The sequence below is a fragment of the Plectropomus leopardus genome, chromosome 23, assembly GCF_008729295.1.
Source record: "Plectropomus leopardus isolate mb chromosome 23, YSFRI_Pleo_2.0, whole genome shotgun sequence".
Taxonomy (NCBI): Eukaryota; Metazoa; Chordata; class Actinopteri; order Perciformes; family Serranidae; genus Plectropomus; species Plectropomus leopardus.
Genome location: NC_056485.1, coordinates 7544499 through 7564646, shown reverse-complemented (window position 1 = coordinate 7564646; position 20148 = coordinate 7544499). Strand labels below are relative to the sequence as shown.

The window sequence follows — 20148 nt, the reverse complement described above, 5'->3', positions numbered from 1 at the left end:
AATTGAGGAAAGCTGAATATTGCACTTTGATTTACAAACTATGGCATTTGATTTGTTTTTGTATAGGGGATGTAGCTCAGTGGTAGAGCGCATGCTTCGCATGTATGAGGTCCTGGGTTCAATCCCCAGCATCTCCATTTGGTTAATGGGGTTAATTTGGGTTATCTGAAGTGGGGTTGTATGAGTTACTTATCTATAATCACAGAGTATTATATGCAGAATATGTTAATCACCACATTCCCAGTTTAGAGAAACAGCAGCGGTGCCAACTCAGAAGCTGAACAATGTACTGCCATTTGAAATCTGTCAAAGGGTTGCAGGATCTGGGAAGCAGGCAAACAAAATTGTCTGCTGCATTTCACCAAAAACAACAAAAACAAAATAACAAATTACCAGGGTGAGATGGAGTCAAGTGGATGGGTGATATCAAACTCTCGAGAACCTCTCAAATTCTCTATCCTGTCATTTTGTTTGGGTTTAAGCAGACTCTGAGAGATAAATAGAGAGAGAAAGATGCAGCTCAGGGGAGAAAGGCCCAGGTGCTCCGTCAGACCGTCAGACAGTAATAATCTATTGCTGTAGCTGCTCCAGACGGTGTTTATGTGCATGCGTGTGTCTGTGTATTTTGCATGACTGTCTGTCACAGTGGGTGTCCTCCAGCGCTGGCGATGACTTTGCAAAAAATAACACGTCTTACTCCCAAATCACATGCTTCTTTTTAGACCTCACGATTCTGTCTTGAGGATAAATATAAGCTTAGCGTGGTTCATGTTTGTGTGAACGTGTGTATATTTTGTGCTTGTGTGACACTAAATTGAGAGCGATGTCTGGAAGCTGCTTTGAAATGCAAGGCATGTTTAGAAAATGACATCAAGCAGGAACTTCCTATGGTGTGCAGAATACATGATTATGAAGCAGCTATCTTAGGTTAATCTCTGATTGTGCATGCTCCAGCCGGCCGTGTTGTTCCAGACACTTTTCTGATGAACCACAGAATTACATGGAATTACAAGTTTCCACATGGCCACTTTGGAACTTTTTAGATGTGATGAGGATCTGTTTAGGTGGTAACTTTCTGGAAGTTTGGAGGCAGCACAGATGGAGCAATATTTGAGCTGTTGAGAATGCGAGAATACAGTTGGGCGACTATAAACATGGGTTTAATACTACAGTCATCCTCTTGTCCTCAATCAGACGATGGGCCAGACGGCATCTGCCCCCCCACTGATACTGTTATCAACACCTTGCTGTCACTGTTCCTGCTTAATATTCTTTTCTGTTTGTCTGATCCTTTCTTCATTTTTCCATTCCACATTTAATCATCTTTGTATTTCTGTCTGCATCTTTCTCACTCTGCCTCTGCTCCAACACAATACTTTTCTCCTTGAAAAAACAGGAATTATTCCCTTCACCACCCTCTCCCTTTTCACCTCTACTTCCGTCTCATGTCATTGAGTTCTGGACCACTTTAGAAAGTGACGGCAATAAAGTCAACAGCTGTCGACATTAAATCAATTACATTAACAAAACATGCTGAGGGGTCAACAGACACCAAATACAGTGTGCCAAGCCTGAAAAACAAGTTACACCCTGTCTGGGACAATCAGTAACAACCTTGTTTTGACCGATCGTTCTAGCATCCCCTTTTGGCCAGCCAGCATCATTTATTCATTCACGTTTTAATAAAGTGTATAATTTTTGCCCGCATTAGAGAGGACAGATAGGCAGACATGAAATAAAGGAGAGAGAGGGGGGACAAGAGCAGCAAAGGACCACAGGTTGGATTCAAATTCAAACTGCGAAGAACAGTGGGGCTCAAAGTCTACCAGGTGAGCTATCTGCACCCCTGCCAGCATTACTTTTAAAGTACAGATTTCATCTTCTTTTTCCAAAATCTGACCCCAATTTCATCATGGAGAATAAAAAAGAAAGACTCCTCTGCACTGTTAAGTATGGAGGAGCATCCCTGAGGAATGCCAGCTGAAAAAAAGCAGGCACTTATAGACCTTACATTTTGTCTGCAATAGTTATTATGTGTCTGGCTTTTATAGCATGGTACCCTATGTGTCTACCATGTGGAAAAATGCAGTTACAACAACTAGTTTTTGCAGATAAGCAGACAGGAAATGCAGGGAGAGAGAGGGGTTTGACATGCAACAGCCCTGCTGTTCTTGAGAAATTGTAATGGATCATGTTTTGACACATTTTCACTGCAAGGGACAGCACAGTTCTACTCAACTTGCTCTTTTTTGTATTCTATTAGTAAAAGTTGTGGATAGTACCTGGTACTGTTTTGGTATCACCTTGGTCAAGGTTCCAAGCGAGCTGAGCTGATTCTAGAAGGTGGACTTAAAACACTGCAGACAACTGATTGTGCAGAAAGAATCATCACTGGCGCAGCATCCTGCACAAAGAGCCAAGCTACTGTCAACAGCAATCGTATTTTTTAAATTCCTGCCTACACTGAGAAGGTACTATCTGCAGTGGAAAGCAATATCACACAAGTGAGTTGAGTCGAGCCATACATTTAGTGTATCTGAATATAAGCTGTAGCACAATTGTACTTGTTTATATAATGTGTTTGATAAAGCTTACAATCATTATATAAACAATGTTTAAGCATAATATATCAAAATTTGTCATTACAAAATAAAAGCATCTGCAAAAGAGTGTTGCACAACTTACAGATTTAATTAGTTTTATTTCAAAACAAAAAGGGAAAGCAATGCAATTAGATTGTTCTTCTCTGAATCTGAACAATGGGATAGTTTTTGTCACTGTCTCTCCCTGAGGAACCAATGCATCCAGTGTGGGGAACTTGTTGAAGCTGTTTCAGTCAACAACTTAGCTGTTTGACTGTGAGGAGACAAACCAAAACCACTGGTGCCACAATCATCCTTGTCTCTGTCTCAGTCTTCTCCTCTCGCTCTGTGACCCATTTCTCTATCCTCTCCTCTGCGGCGCAACTGTACAATTAAAGAACAGGCCGGGATTCAAGGATACACTGGTTGACTTTCGACAAAAACAGGATGCTTATCAAGGCGTCGGCCCTCAGACACACACACGGTTGTGCTTTTATACTTGTGAGGACCCTCGTTGACATAAAGCATTTCCTCGCCCCTAACACGACCCATTAAAACTGCAGGTTGCAGACGTGCAACACACACAGCAGATCCCAGTTGTGCTGCCGCTCATTATGATATATGCTCAGCCACACACGCACATGACACTGACCCACACACAAACACACACACACACACACACACACACACACACACACACACACACACACACACACACAAACGGATGGCAACTTTTTGAGAAATAAGACATTTGCATAATGGCCCTGTTGTAACTGATGTTTCTATCAAACACACACACACACACACACACACACACACAAACACACACAGTTGCGTAATAACCATTGTGAGTACCGATGAGAGACAGAAAGAGAGTAAAACAATTAGTTATGGCTTTTTCACCAAGTCTTACTTTGGTACAAAATGAGAGATGGATACTCCACCCACTTCCTATGATAAACTGCACTCCATGGACTGACTGACACACACACACACACACACACACACACACACACACACACAGCCAAAATAAATAGTCTTGTGTTAAGTGAGACATATTTGCTCCAATCTCTCTCTCTCTCTAACTGAGCATTCCCACCCTGCATCTTACTCAGATGGATACTATTAAGATTCCACAACGCACCCAGATTCCAGAGAATTCCCAAAATAAACACCGCTCCCTAATTTTTCTGCGTATTAGATTTGGCATATTAGTTACACATCTCTTTTTAAAACCAAAATTACTGAGGTTTTTTAAAAAATTGAGAGAATGAACCGGACTTTTGATCATTCAGCTGTTCAGAATGCTTTGTTAGCTGTTCCTCCAGCTGATTAGAAAAGTTCTGCTACAAGCTCCTTCTGGGCAGTGGTGGAATTTAATATTACAGTGCATTTACCCAATCACTGTACTCAAAAGTTTGAAGTACTTGTGCTTTACTTGAATATTTTCTTTTCATACCACTTTATACTCTCACTCCACTACATTTCAGAGGGAAATATTGTATGTTTTTACTCCACTAGTGTTATTTGATATATTTTTTACATGTTAAGATTTTTCTCTACATTTATCTGACAGTTGTAGTCATACATTTGTTTACAAACTAGACTTTTGCATACAAAAACATTACTTTTTTTTTTTTAAATATGATGTTTAGTTACAAATTAAATTACCAAACAGTTTATACAAGTACAACTGAAACAATTAGTAAATTCACCAATTATCAACTACTTTCTAAAACATTTAAGTCTTTATCTATTTTTATATACTTTTTAATAATTTTGATTATATATCCTCTTTCTGTTATATGTTCTTTATTTTTTTTACTTTTTAAAGTAATAGTATCAATTAGTTAATAGTATTTTTTTTTTTACTATTTTTCTGCATGGATACTTTTTCTTTCAATACTTCAAGTACATTTTCCTTATTATAATTACTTACTTTTACTGAAGTAGCATTTTTAATGTGGGATTCTTTCTTGTTTTCACTGGGTGGTATTGGTACTTCTATTTAAATATAAGAACTACATACTTCTTCTGCCACTGCCTCTGGGTCATGTTAATGATACTTGACAATAATAAATGACGCAGGAAATGGGAACTGTCATTTCTTAGCAGCTCTACAACAATTGAGGGTATCTGAACTACTTTTTTTAACAGTTAACACTCAGTTGAACTTTCACTTTAGGGTGCTGTATTGTAGCAGCGCATGAACTACTTCTAAACACATTTCACAACGTCTGCAAGCATCCTAAAGTCTGAGCAGAGTTCACACAAGCTAGACAGCTAAACTTCTTATCTTTGATTTAAGCCTGCTTCAGTTTGCAGCCAGATAAACTCTGAGGGTCACTGGAGCTCTTGGATGCAGCTCTGACCTCATTCCCTTTTTCGGTTCACATAGAACTTCATCCAAAATGTTTGTGGTTTCGCTGTGAGTAATGTCACAGACTAAAATATGAGGGAACATGTGGGACGCTGGTTTTCATACAAAATGTGTGGTCCCATATTTGGGGAGATATCTTTATCACCTTTTTCAAACCAGCGAATTTCACAAGTTTTACCGTCTGTATTATTAATCCAACTGGTATAACAGAAAACGAAAGACGAAAATAAGTAATCTGCTGCACCAGTGCAGTTGTATTGCTTGTCACGTTTCCAATCTTTGAGTGAAACATTTTGTATATATGAGAGAACTGAAGGTGACAGAACACCTAGGAAGATACAAACTGACAATTCTAGGTACGAAAGCATCTGGCAGAGTACAAAATCTGTACTCACAGCCACTGACAAATATAAAAAAGCAATAACACCGTGTATGAAGATGTTATGGTAACAGCAATACTGTTTCCTCCACTGTGGAGAGAACCGTTTTTAATAAAACAGCTTTATGTGGAACATCAGTGGTCTAGTAGCACCACTGGTGTTGACATAATTAAGAGGGTGTGGGCCGTAGCATAAAAGAGCTCCAGAATATTATGTTTCAAACACTCAGTGCCATAAACACTTGGAGACACTGTGGAGGGACGCAGCGATCTTTTCCCAGTGGCATCAACTGTGGTAACTGCATAACAATGTCTGCAAGGCTCCATTCCAAACGTTTCTTTGTTCAGTGGCATTGTTTTTGTTATTAGACACTGGAGAGAAGAATGAGCATCACTCATATTGATCGATGAATACAATAAATACAAAAGAATGTATGAGAGGAGCTGCTGCAGGGATACTAGTGATTCCAGACTTTCTTCTTGATATTTTTTTTTATAGTCGGACTAAATGCACACATGTTTACTTAGGTTAGTTTGGGGAATTACATACACTTACATTAATTTCCTAGAGACTTATCCTAACCCTACCATTTCTACTACATGCCTAAACCTAACTCTGACCTTACAGCCGAACCCTAACCCTAACCACTGACCCAGAAAAACGCCTTTTTATGAATTCTGGGCAAAGATTTTGTCCCCAATTGAACAAGTCATACCCAACATGCTCACCACTGTTTCTTCTAGTATGTGACTGTGACTCCTTAGTTGTGTGTGTGTTTGTTTGTGTGTTGTTATTACTTTTCCTATTTTTTTTTTGTTTGTTTTTTTCAGGCAGTTTTTTTAGTAAATTCTTGCTCATTAATTTGTCATTTGGTAAGGTTTCAAAGGGTTGACAACTTATTTTTCCTTAGATGCATACAAAAAATAGACAATAATCTGAAAAAATACATTTTTTTGTCAGATTTTTTTTTCTTTTTCCAGTAATAATGTGATAAAGTAACGTAAAACTGAATACCATCTGCTTTTGACATCACAAAGAGGTCTACACCCTTGTGTTCATTCTTGATCCATGATCTCTGATTTAATTTAGTTTAGCTGACAATAGAAAACAAGATTTAATGCAATTCACAAATGATATCCACATTAAATATCAGATCTATTTGACCATGACCTAGTAGCTCTGTTTTTTGAAAGGCTACCCAAAAACCAAGACTGACTCCAAGGGGAATAATTGGTGGTTTAATGGGAAGAACTGGGTCAAATCTGTAACATTCCACTTTGGATATGATGTAAAAATAACTAAGAGGGTATGATGACAACAAACATTACATAACTGACATAATTGTGTCAGGTGAGTTGAAACTCACAACATCATTAGTATCCTGTTTGCAGCATCCCAAACACTTCTGAGGAAGTAAAGTTCAGCGGCTTTCTCCACTGATACAGATAACTGTTTATCACCATGGAATGAATATTTCAGACGGTGCATAAATATTTTTACAAGACAGACTTCACTGCTTGTGTTCACCACACCCCTCTCTCTTACACTTGCTCTCATTTTCCCTCCCCTCCCTCCTCACTATGTGTTTTTCTCTCACTTTCTATTTTTCCTCCCCTTCATTTCAATCCAATCCTCTCTGCACTCTCTACTTATTCAGACCACACCACTTGAACCTTCGTGTAATTACAAAGAATGCCATATCATTATAAAATTAGTCTTTTCGGAGAGGATTGGGGAATTTTTGGATTGTCGCCAAATTCTATAAACTGTGACATGCGTCTCGGGTGTAGGCTCTAGATATGGGACAAACAGTGTAGCGTAATAAATGGGTCAGCGCTACACAACTCACAAGTGAGGATGATTAAGAACACACAGGGGAAAAGTATGTGGAAAGTGAGGGGGAGTAAAGGAAATAGATAGCAGACTTTCTTCAAGTTGTTTGGCTGTGTGTGTGTTAATGCGTTTCGGGATCCGGTGCCTAAGTTTATATCTGCGTGTCTGCACATACTGTATTTACCTACCTTCGGTCTCAGCTTGTGTGGCTTCAGGTAAGGGGCTGTCCTGGCCCCAGTCTGTAGCACTGTAGATCTGCAGCACCAGGAGCCGCTTCAGTGACGCCAGGTCGGCATCTTTGAGGCTCATCTCCAACAGGCGAACAATGCCTCGCCCTGGCTGGCTAGTCACAACTGTGATCTGTTGATGTAGCAAGAGGAAATGGAAAAACGCTTCAGAGAATGTGACATAAAAAGGACCCAAAGGACATTACCACAAATAATAGGGATAGGTATTTTTGAAATAAGTTGCGATATTGGTAAAATACCCTTAGAGTCCTACCAATAGCACTTCATATGATACCTTTTTTTTTCTATTTCAGTCAATGTCGATCATGAGAATGGAGGGACATGTAGTATGGCCATTCTTTCAAATGTTTTAGTAGCATCTTTTGACAACTAGTCTGCAAATGTTGTCAGATACACTGAGCTCAACTTCACCACACCACAGACTGTATGGATTATAGCTGCTGCCGTAGGGGGCCAATTACACATCCCATTAAATCGAAGAATGCATGTGGCAATTGGCTGTGAGCAAAACAGAAATAGTCCTTTTTTTTCTAGATCTGGGAAAGGAGCAAATGCAGGCATCTTTTACTGTAGAAATCTTGGCACTTCTAGGTACTGGAGTATTTTGATCAATATCTAATACTAATACTACTAATTAGAAATATCTAGCAGTTACAGCCTGTGACAGTAGTAGTACATTACATTGTACATTTCATTGTGTCTTGTTCATCTCTATGGCTTTTTAACCCCAGTGTGGCCATTCAAAACAGCTTTAACACTTGTGCCTTTATGTATGGTTGTGGTTGTGTTTCGAAGCAAACCTCAGATGTTTTTGAAATTTGGTTTCGTAAACCGAGGTGAAAACTTTTAAGTCGTTCTACATCGGGAAATACATAACATGTTGAGTTCCTTTACTCTTATCACATAGAAGAGAAGGGAAAAAAAGCAGAAGTACAACAACAGAAACTGATACTCCTTCCTAAAAACCTAAATCAGTTTTCATTTTGCTTGCTGTTCCTCCCCACAACTCACTTCTGAATTGTTACAGCTGGTGTTATGAAGGATCAAGTTGTCATATCTTCAGAAGAAGAGGCCACAACATCACCACAACAAAGCATACTTTGGTTCTGGCTGTTGTGTTTCTGTTGTACTGCAGGGATATGACATATAGTAAATTACTCTAACTAAATTAAACAAGTGATGTCAGAACTGCTCTCCTGCATGTTGTCCCACTAAAGCAAACTCCCACCCTAACTGCAAAACGGCATACCATATGTTATAATGACACAACTCAAAGCTTAATGTGTGTTTTCATGAGAAAAAAACCTCACACTGCTCTAACTACCGTCTTGCCCTATGATCTATAATTTTAATGTTCCCTGGAGTCGAGCTATCATAGTCTTACATGGAATGAGTAGAACTGGTAATGCATTGCAAATGTTCTAACAAATCTAGTATTTTTTCTTATAATGAAGATGAAGTCCTCATTATGTCTGATGATGGAAAGAGATGAAATTATTTTTGTGGCATTTACTTGCCTAATGGGGGGAAGACAGATAAGCTAATGTTAGGCTGATGTTGAGCAACCTACTGAAACACATTAAAGCAGTAAATGATTATTATTATAATAGGATTATTGATGGGTTCTGCTCTCTGCTTCCTGCCGTTCAGACTAAAGCAGAATCTGCTGCTGAAGGATCACAGAAAAAGACCCACACATATGAATGCTACAATGAAAACATGTATTGTATCTGTGGATCAGCAGCACACACAGCCACTGACACACAGGGCCATGTCTCTGCTTAGTGTCTCTCCATCGCCTAATGGTGCTATTCATATCTGCTGCTGTCGGAAACGGTGGGTCTTAGTGTAATCATCTGTCCAGAGCTTCCTAATAAAGCTGGGCGGATTTGCACAGAGCCTTGTATCCCCAGGACGTGTTGTTCAAATTTAACAAGAAAGACAGCGACTGGTTCATTTCTCAGCTGGCTCCCCATATGTCCAACAGTTAGATTTGACTAATGAAATGCTTTCAGTAATGTCAGCTAATATTCCTATTCTCTTAAACTGTAATTTGCTGACATCAAAAATGTATATTTGTTTCTCAGGGTTTGAGCCTGGAGCATGTACAGAGTATTAGCCTAAACCTGGCTTTAACTTTAATAACATAAAGAGGAACTGATAGTTCTACTCAATGTGCTGCATCCAAGTGATGGCTATTACCTTTTATTGACCCTTTTTGAATATTTCCATTCATTTAAATTCTAATGAAGCCATGCACATCAGCGAATGGAAACATAAAGTGTATGAAAGTGGGTGCAACTCAAAAAGGAAAGTGGTTGGAATACTTTGCACACTCATAGGATTTGCCACTCAAACGTGATGGCTGATCGGATATTTTAGCAGTGAGGCCCTGAAAACTACTGAAGCTTTACTGATGTATTTTTACAACTCTTCCTAGACAGATGGCTCAGCAGCAGATGAATAGAGCCCATTCGCTACATCTGAAATGTACATGAGCTGGTTTTGAGTGGATTGTCTGATACAAGATGTGAAGAGTTCTCAGCCACCAAAGTGGATTGTTAACAGAGAGTTTTTTCAGCTTTTAAAAATGCAAATGAGATTTTTAATTCAATATGTTTTTGCAGCTGCTAAATACAGTGCATTGGACCTGAAGAGACCTCATTTAACAGATATAAGTGGAGCTTTTTTCCTACATTAGCATGAAGTACAAAGCTTTAATATCAAAGGGGGCTATTTAGTCTAAGCTAGTCTGCAGCTGAAGAGACGCTCTTTTTTCTAATGGATCTGGAGACAGAAACAGGAAAATATTTAGTGGAAATTACTTCCTAGACTTCCAAGATTTGTTTTGTCCCATATGCTGCAATGCACAAAAAAGAAGAGGATGTAGCTCAGTGGTAGAATGCATGCTTTGCATGTTTGAGGTTCTGGGATCAAACCCCAGCATCTCCACTTCCTGTGATCAATTTCAATATAAGGCATTTACAGTTTGATAAAATCATATTTCAAAGTAAACACACATGAAGACTACTGCTACACTAAGATCTCTCTCTGTTTGATCATTCCACACATGAAAATTAGGCTTTCCATGAGTGCTGTCTACATGGGATCAAATAAAAATGCTGGCCTTGCACTTTAATGTGAATTGGGAAAATTATGTTGTGAGAAAAGAGGCTTTTCATCACTTGTAATCCTCTCTGTGATGGCTCATTTTTAATGTCAGCCATATCATGAACCTGTATTTATGTTACACACAGCAGCACAGGAGTTTCTGTTTGCTCTGCTAACTATTAAGTATCATTCATGATCTGTAATCAAATGACGGCCAATTGAGAAGAGAAGAGAAACAGATGTTGATGTCTGTTAATGAGAACATCTAAATTATGTTCTCATAGTAAACACAGCTGAGACTCAGCAGAGTAACCAGGTTTTGTCTGTCCCACTCCTCTCCAGTTTTGGCTGAAAGTCACAGTTTTGTTGTTTGCCAATTGAAAAAGGATGAGAAAGAAGATAATTAGTTATTTTCCTGTTGATGAAGGTGTTTCAGTGATAAACACTGTGACAAACAGTTTTTTGGAAATGTTTACAGACCATCAGAGGGGATGTAGCTCAGTGGTAGAGCGCATGCTTCGCATGTATGAAGTCCTGGGTTCAATCCCCAGCATCTCCATTTGTTGCAGCACCATGCAAAGTTTTGGAAGTTGTTCACAAAGAGTGATCATTGTTAAAGCACCGCAACACTGACAACTGTAAAGCCTTGTCAGACTGACATATATTGAACATTACACCTATGACACTACTCTATGAGAAATACATTGGTTAAATACATATATGAAGTTTTCAAAACTACTTGGCTTATTGTGAACATGGCAGTGTGTGTGTATAAAATGTGGGGATGTAGCTCAGTGGTAGAGCGCATGCTTCGCATGTATGATGTCCTGGGTTCAATCCCCAGCATCTCCACTCCCTGTGGTGAGCAAGTGGTATTTAAATATATTACATAAAAATTTGTGACACTGAGTCCATTGTATTGGTCAAGTGTGTGCTCATACACGAGGAACATGACTCTGGTTGACAGTGGTGCAAAGGGTGGTATAGTAATGCTTAATGTAGTAGGATGCCTCATATACAAGAGGAAGATGCATTCATAAATAGACCTTAAATCACACAGAGCAAATGTCATTTTCTTTGATTGCAGGAAGCTGTTGTATGCTCACCTCCAAAGATATATTGTTGCTGCCAGTGCTGGTATGTCTAGTGTACTGTTTAAACTGCTGCAGACTGTCCAGCACTGCCTGTCGCAGCAGATCACCTCCTCTGGCAGCTCCTCTGATACAACCTTCACCTGAAATAGTCCTTAGCTCCTCCACACAGGAGCGCAGTCTGGCCAGGTTACCACGGACCTGCTGAAAGGTGACAATGTCAGGGGAAAAAGGAATAAATGCCTAATAATGTGGGTGACTGAATGCAACAACAGGAAGAGGGGTGAGAAGGGGGAAACAAAATAAAGCAATAATAGTTCTTAGAAATACTTCCCCTTCCTCTATCTTACCACAAATGGCAGTAAACATTCCTGCTGCCTGCTGATGGCGTACAGGCTGAGTAATGGTATCCTACAGGGTCCATCGAGACTACAGGCCAGGGACAGGAAGTTATCCAAAGCATCACAGAGCACCGTAGAGGTCTCTGACCACCAGGGTGGCAGTGCCTCCACAATTAGGACCCTGGCTGGTTGCCGTGGAAACCAGGAGGACCAGTAAACCAAGTTCCCAGTGTTGGAAGAACCTGCTGGCCTCTTTTTGTTGTCCATAGACATCTAAAAGCAACAAACACAACATTCTGCAATGTTCAATCACAAAGAAAATTGAGAAAAGCCTCACAAAAAGCTTTTAAAGGAACATTTCATCCAAATAATAATGTACATTAAATATTCTGCATTTATTTTACTCTTTTAACCTTTAATTAATTTTACATGTAATAATGCTGCATTCCTCTCTTCTGAAAATACATGCACAAATGTCTTAAAAAAAAGAAGCAAGCAATTCTATCAAATCTAGGAGATCATGCAATTACCAAAATGACCAAAAAACATAGACATAATAACAAGCCATTGCCCTGTAGTGATAATCAGCCCATGCAGTCAACAACATTAAAGTACATTTGCTGTGGTCATAATCATGAGCAGCAGGGACCACTGTAAATAGAACATGAATAAATAGGCTATGATGAACATGGAAACTTATGTAAGAATCTAGGTTATAAATGGTTCTGTTTTCACATAACTCAGGGGCTTTTCCTGACTTCTGAAGAGGCTAATGTGAAAAAAGTGACTACTAAAGTAGGTTTTGTGCAATAATGACTGAAAGTCAGCTATTTCATGGCTGAAAATTAGACTTTGTGAATCCATTTTGGGGCCAGAAAGTTCTGCTGGAACTATGCCACGAGGCATATGCAAAGCAGACAACATATTGTGCAATTTCTCCCTTAAGTGGTCAAGTTCCCTGCAAGTTTATTTTGTACAAAAGGTCCTCACTTTGGGGCAGATGAATGAAGATTATTAGCTTGTTTACAGCCATCCGAACTATTAGGGACATTGCAGCTTAATGATAAACACTGGTGGTAGCGCTGTCAAAAGTCTAACACTGTGATGATGCAAGGATTGGACTATAACAGTAACAGAAACTAATGATTCCTGTGGGGAAAATGGGTCATTACAGCAGCAAAAAGCAAAACAAAATAGACAGAATGGTGCATAAACAGAGCACTGGAGATTGTTACAGCACTTTATCAATGTTAATACTTGGGCTGCACCTTGCAGCGCTATAGCTCAGTAAACTGGCATCATTTAACGTAAATCTAAATTTAGTTCTCAGCTCAATTTCAGAGAGAGAAAGTCTCGGGCACTAGCTTTTTATAGACACATCTTTACATACATATCAGACAAGAACCATAATTTTTTCCTTTTTAAAGCTTCACAAGCATCATCAGATGGAAAAGGCCCATTTGTGTGGCTGACAAAAGGCGAGATTTAGTCATCGAGGATGTGGCCAGAGGGGCCGAGGGGGAAAAACCCCTCACGCTTCATGGAGTCAATCACCCCATCTGAAACCCTGTTATTATGTGACTGTATGTCTGTGTGATGCTGTCTTTTTGAACGAAACCCTATTCTGACACACATTAGTACAATTAGTCATTTCATTTCCACACCTCAGTGGGCAAGAACAACCAGGAACACAAACTGACAGGAAACATTTGACATGTATGTCTTTCCACTGACATACAGGTTTGTTTGGTTTTTTTTTTTTTTGATATGACACAAGTTGTGTTGAGGACCAGTTCATAGCAGCAGACGAGTATACTAACATACATACAAGACTAAAATGATAACTTGATTCAGCAATTTATCAATAGACAAAAATAAATACACAAATAAATAAATAATAGTAATAAAATGATAAAATCATAAATATTTTTATATCAATGTCAACTGAATATCTTTGAGTTGTGGACTGTTGGTTGGACAAAATATGTAATTTGAGAATATCACATTTGGCTCTGGGAAATAGGGAACAGCACCTTTTATAATTTTTTTTCACATCTAAGAATAAATGATAACCAAAAAAAGATTCATTTCAAATGAAAATAGTCATTACCTGCAGCACAATACCTTAAATCTCTAATCCAACACCTAAACATAACTAACTATTTGTGTGTATTTATTGCTTACAAGCATCTTCACCTTGGTTGGGCTGGAAAGCAAACTACTTTAATTAGCCTGTGTCCAAGGTTTGAGGTGACGTATTTCTAAGGACAGTGGCCAATTTTGTTTACATGTTCCTTTTCATATTTGAGTGAGGAATTAATTTACAGGGGGATGGAGTATTTCAACTTTCTGTCATCATGTTGCTATAAATCTGCCACTGGGCCTGCCTTACATCACATACTGTCACAGGGTTTAAACACAAAACACACAGTCATACCAGCCTGCTTATGCCCACAATCTGTGGGCAAGAATAGAACTGAGGAAGCAACAGCATCATAATAGATTTAAATTTAAAATATAGGTGGAAATAACATGTCCTGTGGATAACACCTGCAAGCTTGGTCTGCTCTTATCAGACCAAAAACCACTGACAGAGCTAATCCCTTACGATCAAAAGCAGAGCTCTGGGTGCTCTTTATCATCTGAGCTCTTAAATCCACTGTCCTGAAACCGTGTTCTGTTCTGGTCTTCACAGAGAAGGGATATTTTAGCAGTAATAATGGGCATATTATGTGAAAGGTGTGTGCTGTTTGATCTTCTGCCTTTCTAATCTTTCTCTGACTCACTTCTCTCTTTGTGAGACAAATTCTGTCCTCACCCCCCAGATCATAAGACTCTCACCCTCAAACCTATTTGATCTTGCATCATCTCTTAACATAAATAACCAAATCACATTTAGTCTAATACCTTTACGATTGGGCTGGTGTTTGTTTAGCTGAATTATATATTATAGCCTATGGATTTTTAGAATACCCTTGTCCAACAAACTAGGTTACAGTAAAGAACATGTACGAGCCATGCTGATCATAGGCTATGTATGGCCTCAAAACTAGATTTTATGAATTTGAAGTTTTATGACAGTGTGTCTAAAATTAAAGAAAACAAACAGAGCAGCAAAAAATGAAAGAGGAATGGAGATCGCGGAGAATTCTGGGGCGGCTGCGCTGACAGCATATAGCATGGATCTATGGCATATAGCTAAGGTAGCTGTCATCTGTCAATCATTTATCATCAGAAATGTTAAAAATGTTCACAAAACGCCCAATATCAATGGAAGCTCGCGACAGACGCAACGGAGCAATTCGGTATGTTAATCAAGAATTCAATTCTTTTGACAAGGGACAATAAACACATCTAACTAAAAGGTAAATATTAGCTACGACGCTGAAGTTACCTTATGATCCATTCATTTAATTCTCCTGTTAACTGCTTAATCAGAAGCTACGAATCGAAAGCTAACTTCACTTTAGCTAACGCTATATAAATGCAATTCTATTACATTACAGCAACATTATCAGACATTGAACTGGGCTTAGCTAACTTTTGAAGTTACGTTACCTTAGCTAGGTTAAAAAGCTTCTCTGTATCGGCTGGCTGCTACTGGAGAAACTATATAACAATAGCAAGTGTTGAATATTTTACCCACAGAAAGATCTGACGGACAAAATAATATCTAGCTAACTTAGCAGTAGCTAGCAAGCTAACAGTAGCTAACAGCGGGCTAACTAACTAAATAAACTATTTCACGAGCGCTCGAGCTCTGTCCACTTGGTGACGCAAGGACCATAATGAAGACAAGGCTAAAGATGTCCTATTGGTAAGGATTATCGCTCAAAACCTAGTGTGTTTAAGTTTGTAAACATACCTTGAACACACTATAAAACAATTTTCAGGTTTTGTTGATTGATTTCTGCTGAATAATGCAGAATTGTTTGGTCACTTTCTCAGGTTAACTTCTGTCCAGTTGCTGAACCATCAGGCTTATTTGAAGGTAAAGTTATTTGTTATTATATATGTTTCATACACTACATTTAGAAATATTTTTTTGAATAAGGGACTGTTCTCTATTTATCAGAGGAGGGAGGAGGGGGAGTTGAAAAGAGGTTTTTTGCTCTTTTAGGCATGCTGGTTATTTTGGCAAAATTTCAAATGAGACGCACAGGATGTGTTCACAGACTGTTGGAAATTTGAAAATCCAATGATAAGTTCCGTTTTTTACAGTTTCTAGCAGTAATAAATGGTGTAACGTTGACGTTTTTTAAAGAAAAGAAAATGTGCCTGTTTCCTTTAATAAAGGTGGTACAATAAATACAAAATACAGCAATTTAAAGTTGTATGCCTCCTCTTTAAGCGAAAATAAACAACATAAGTCCCTCCTAATTTCTTAGAAAAATTATTTGGCATGCCTCCCCCCTCTTTGCACCACCACCCCTCTCCTCACTCATAAATAATGTTAATATATCAATATCAAAAATAACTGTTTGTTTGTCTGTTAAATGAAAACAGTTATTATAATACTATCACTGTTTTAGACATTTATAGACTGAATGAGCAATATATTTATTAAGAAGATAACTAAGTAATGATTACCCAATTGTTCAAGTTCACAAAAAAAAAGATTTTAAAATTTTGTAGTATACTCGCAACGTCTTGAGCAGCTGCTTTGCAAAGAGACAGACAAGCACTTAAATCAGAAACACCCACCACAAGTACACTGCTTTTCTCTTGAAGGGGAAAAAAGTTTTTAGAACTGGGCAGTTAAATTCAAAATTTTTGCATCTCATCCTTTCCCCCTTCCATGGGTTTATTTCCTATTCATCATTTTAAATGAATAGAGAAAAAGATAAATGAGAGGCCAAGTGCAGGAGCCCAGGGACAGAATGGAATAGTGATATGGAAATTTGTTCCTGATAGTTTGGTCTGCTTGGTCCAAGTGCTTTCTGGAAGTCGGTGCGGACCTGTCTACAAATTGATGTGTGTGTTTGTGTGTGAGACCTTTCAAGTCACGGAGGTACAATCAAGATGTGGAAGGGACCGGAGATGGGGAAAGTACAATATATGATTTTTCGATGAATGTGTGTGTGTATGTGTGTGTGTGAAGTGGTTTTGTAAAGTGCTGTGGTCTGTGTAAGAGGCTTTGGGTGAATGCTGGGTTGTGAAATCACACAGTTCTCTCTCCCTCTCTGTCTCCCTCTCTCTGTCTCTTGTCATGTCACTTTTTTAAGGGTGTATGTGATTGACATGAAATGTGGTACATGCACATCTGCTTATAGGAGATAAGATGAGGTGTGTGTGTGTGTTTATGTGAGATAGAAAAACTAACTTCTGCCAACTCTCTGTACCTGGCAAAACCATTCCAGATGAATTTGTGCCCAGTGGAAGTCCTGACTTGAAAGCACCGCCTGCAAGTGTGTGTGCCACCATGATGATCAGAGCTTAATGTTACCGGTCGGGCTGCAGCTGAGGCAAGTTTCCATCCTAAATCTGACTCTTAAGGGCACTTTTTTTTCATTTCTTCCACCCTTCCTCTCTGGTTAAACTTCTCATCTTGTCCACACACACCTGCGGCCTCTCGCAGTTTTCCTCTTTCTTTCAATCACTCTCTTCTTCCTCCTCTACATCCCACCTGCCTGTCAGTGGTTGAAGCTCTAATTTGATCTGTAACATATATGCTGTGCTTTAGATTAACACTGGAATGCATAGTCCTCACTATGAGGATCCTCCTCATGTTGAGCTTTCAGTCTCAAATATGAAGACCCTTGTAAAGGGATTGGGTGCACTGATATGATTGGAGCTTAATCGCCCTCACTCACACACACACAACTTACAAACACACATAATAAAATACACACGTGCCTCCTGATTTAGTTGTGATGAACGCACATACTTCTAGGTCAATAGGAGCTTTGCGACAGTGTACTAATCCGCTATGCCTTTTTGATTTACTCAGGGGGATTGGGAGAAAGTTTGCCCAGGAGTTTTAGGACTTATTTTGCACACTAGTTGCTTTTTTTTCCGGTCCAGTGTGCTTCCTCTACCATGTTGACTTTCACTTTTGGGCTCTGTTTTATTCACTGTGTGACTGAGGTTCAACGAATGTTAAGTCGGTTGTGTTAAGTTGTTTGCTGCCTTGAGAATTTTTTGGTCTAATTCTAAAATGGGAATGGGACCATGAAATTAGAAAATCCCTCTCTGAACATCCGAGCAATTTTAGTCGAAGAGGGTCAGATGGAATTCAGATAGCAGGCAGAGACGTTGTTTCACAACTTTTTTTTTTTTTTAATGAGCTGACAATGAAGCTGCGTCCAATCTCATTATTCTTTGTGCTACGCTCTTGTACTCCGCTTGTTTTTATTTTAAACTCTAATCATTATTTAGGTAATTAGCTTATTAATCCCCATCACTAATACATGCCTATAATTATATAAAGCTTATAAAAATATATATCTTAAAGGAATAGTTCAACAATTTGTTCTTAATGTATTTTGCATGGGTTTTTTTGCTAAAACACAGGACTGAGCAAATATGCAGACATATATGACAGAGCCAAGCTACCTGTTTCCCCCTGTTTTCATTATTTATGCTAAGATAAGCTAAGCAGCTGCTGGTATTAACTTGCAGTGCCTGTTTTTTTTTTGTTTTTGCTTTTAATGTGCGCTTTTGTATCGACCACACTTGTTTTGTCGATGTATATTGTAGTGTATTTTTGTTGTTTTTATTTGTAATATAAACAAGGCGTCCTTGTAAAAGACAGCCACCCCTCAATGACCTTTCCTGTTTAAATAAAGGTTATAATAATAATAACAATAATAATATTTACTGTACAGATCCAAGTAGGCAGCTGGAATTGGGCCATTTTATTTGGGCCAGTTCTGGCGCGTCATTCATCCAGAGTCTCTTGTTTCCGGTTCCTCTATCATGCCAAGTTTGGGCCAGTGCCGGGACAGGTCCGTTTTGATAACGGCCCAGTGATGGGAAGGTCAACAGCTGGAATTGGGCCAGTTTATTTGGCCCAATTCTTGGGCATCATTCATCCCAAATCTCAGCCATATCAGCCAACCAGATGTGGCCTGACTTGTTTATTCCAGTGTGGAGAGTTTGGGCTGATGCTGGGCCAGTGATGGCAGTGTCAGCAGCTGCAGTTGGGCCAGTTTACTGGGGCATCAGTCTCAGCTGAGTCAGGCAACCAGATACACGTGGCTTATTTTCTCCAGCTTTTTGAGTTTGGGTCAATACTGGGCCAGGTCATTTTGGCTACTTCGGATACGAGGTTGCTATCAATCATTTTATCAAACTCTCGAGAAGCAAGCAAATAAGACAATTTCCTAACATGTCAAACTATTCCTTTATCAAGAATAATATGCTCAGTCTCCTGTTACATACATTCAGAGAAAAAAAAGAACACCAGCCTGGTTTTTAAATGTTGACTATGACCATAATGTTTGTTTAAGAGTTCAGTGTAAAATTTAAAAGGCTTGTTTCAGCATGTAAGCTTGACCGTAAATGCCATGCTTTCTGTAACAGACTGGTAAACACGGATTGTGAAATTTTCTTGGTCACAGTGTTAGCACAGCACCTTACTCAACAGGGGCGACTTCCACTGAAGTGCTGCAGGTATTTGCTTGCTTGGTTCTGTAGACAGACAGGGGCAATAAAATCCCACAATGCGGGTTCAAAGATTGTTTATTTGTGTTATGTTGAAACTAGATTTTATTCCTCAAGGAGGAAAAATACAGGGGAGGGAAGTGTTTGCAATTCTGAATCATGCCACAGAGCAGGTACAGCACCTCTGATAACCGAGAATATGAAGACATCTGCCAGAAATTCACAGCACGGTGCTTTAGAGGAGCTAAATTCTACCTGACATGTAAAACACAAGTGTAAACATGCCAAAAATGGGATTAACCTAAACCACCTGGAGGCATTTATCCTCAGGAGAAAATGTGACTGAGTCAATGCTCCTTCTACCTGAACTGGAATGCCTTGTTTGAAATTCACGTATTTAAGTGCATATATTTAAGTTCATATATTTGCTACTGGCAGCGCTGGGAAGCGTCACTTTAAGAACAGTTTAATCATCGCTGTCTCCATAGCGAATCATTTTAATGAAATTACATTTTCCTCTCTTTCAAAATCTTCTGAGCTTTATACCTGGTGGCAGCTGGGAACCCTCAGGGCATCT

The 20148-nt window shown here is 39.0% G+C and overlaps 1 protein-coding gene and 3 non-coding genes across 4 annotated transcripts in view; 3 read left to right on the top strand and 1 right to left on the bottom strand.

The window, feature by feature from the left end:
• LOC121962311 (meiosis 1 associated protein) overlaps window positions 1–12239 on the bottom strand; it is a 37776-nt gene extending 25537 nt beyond the window's left edge. The window contains exons 1-3 of the mRNA XM_042512548.1: window positions 11976–12239; window positions 11641–11829; window positions 7364–7535 (exon numbers count right to left, since the gene is read on the bottom strand). Of these exons, the coding sequence (XP_042368482.1) occupies window positions 7364–7535; window positions 11641–11829; window positions 11976–12239 (625 nt within the window). The remainder of the gene's footprint in view (window positions 1–7363; window positions 7536–11640; window positions 11830–11975) is intronic.
• trnaa-cgc lies at window positions 66–137 on the top strand. Its single transcript has one exon. It is a non-coding gene; the product is annotated as a tRNA-Ala (tRNA).
• On the top strand, window positions 11022–11093 carry trnaa-cgc. Its single transcript has one exon. It is a non-coding gene; the product is annotated as a tRNA-Ala (tRNA).
• On the top strand, window positions 11315–11386 carry trnaa-cgc. Its single transcript has one exon. It is a non-coding gene; the product is annotated as a tRNA-Ala (tRNA).
• Window positions 12240–20148: the final 7909 nt, after the last annotated feature.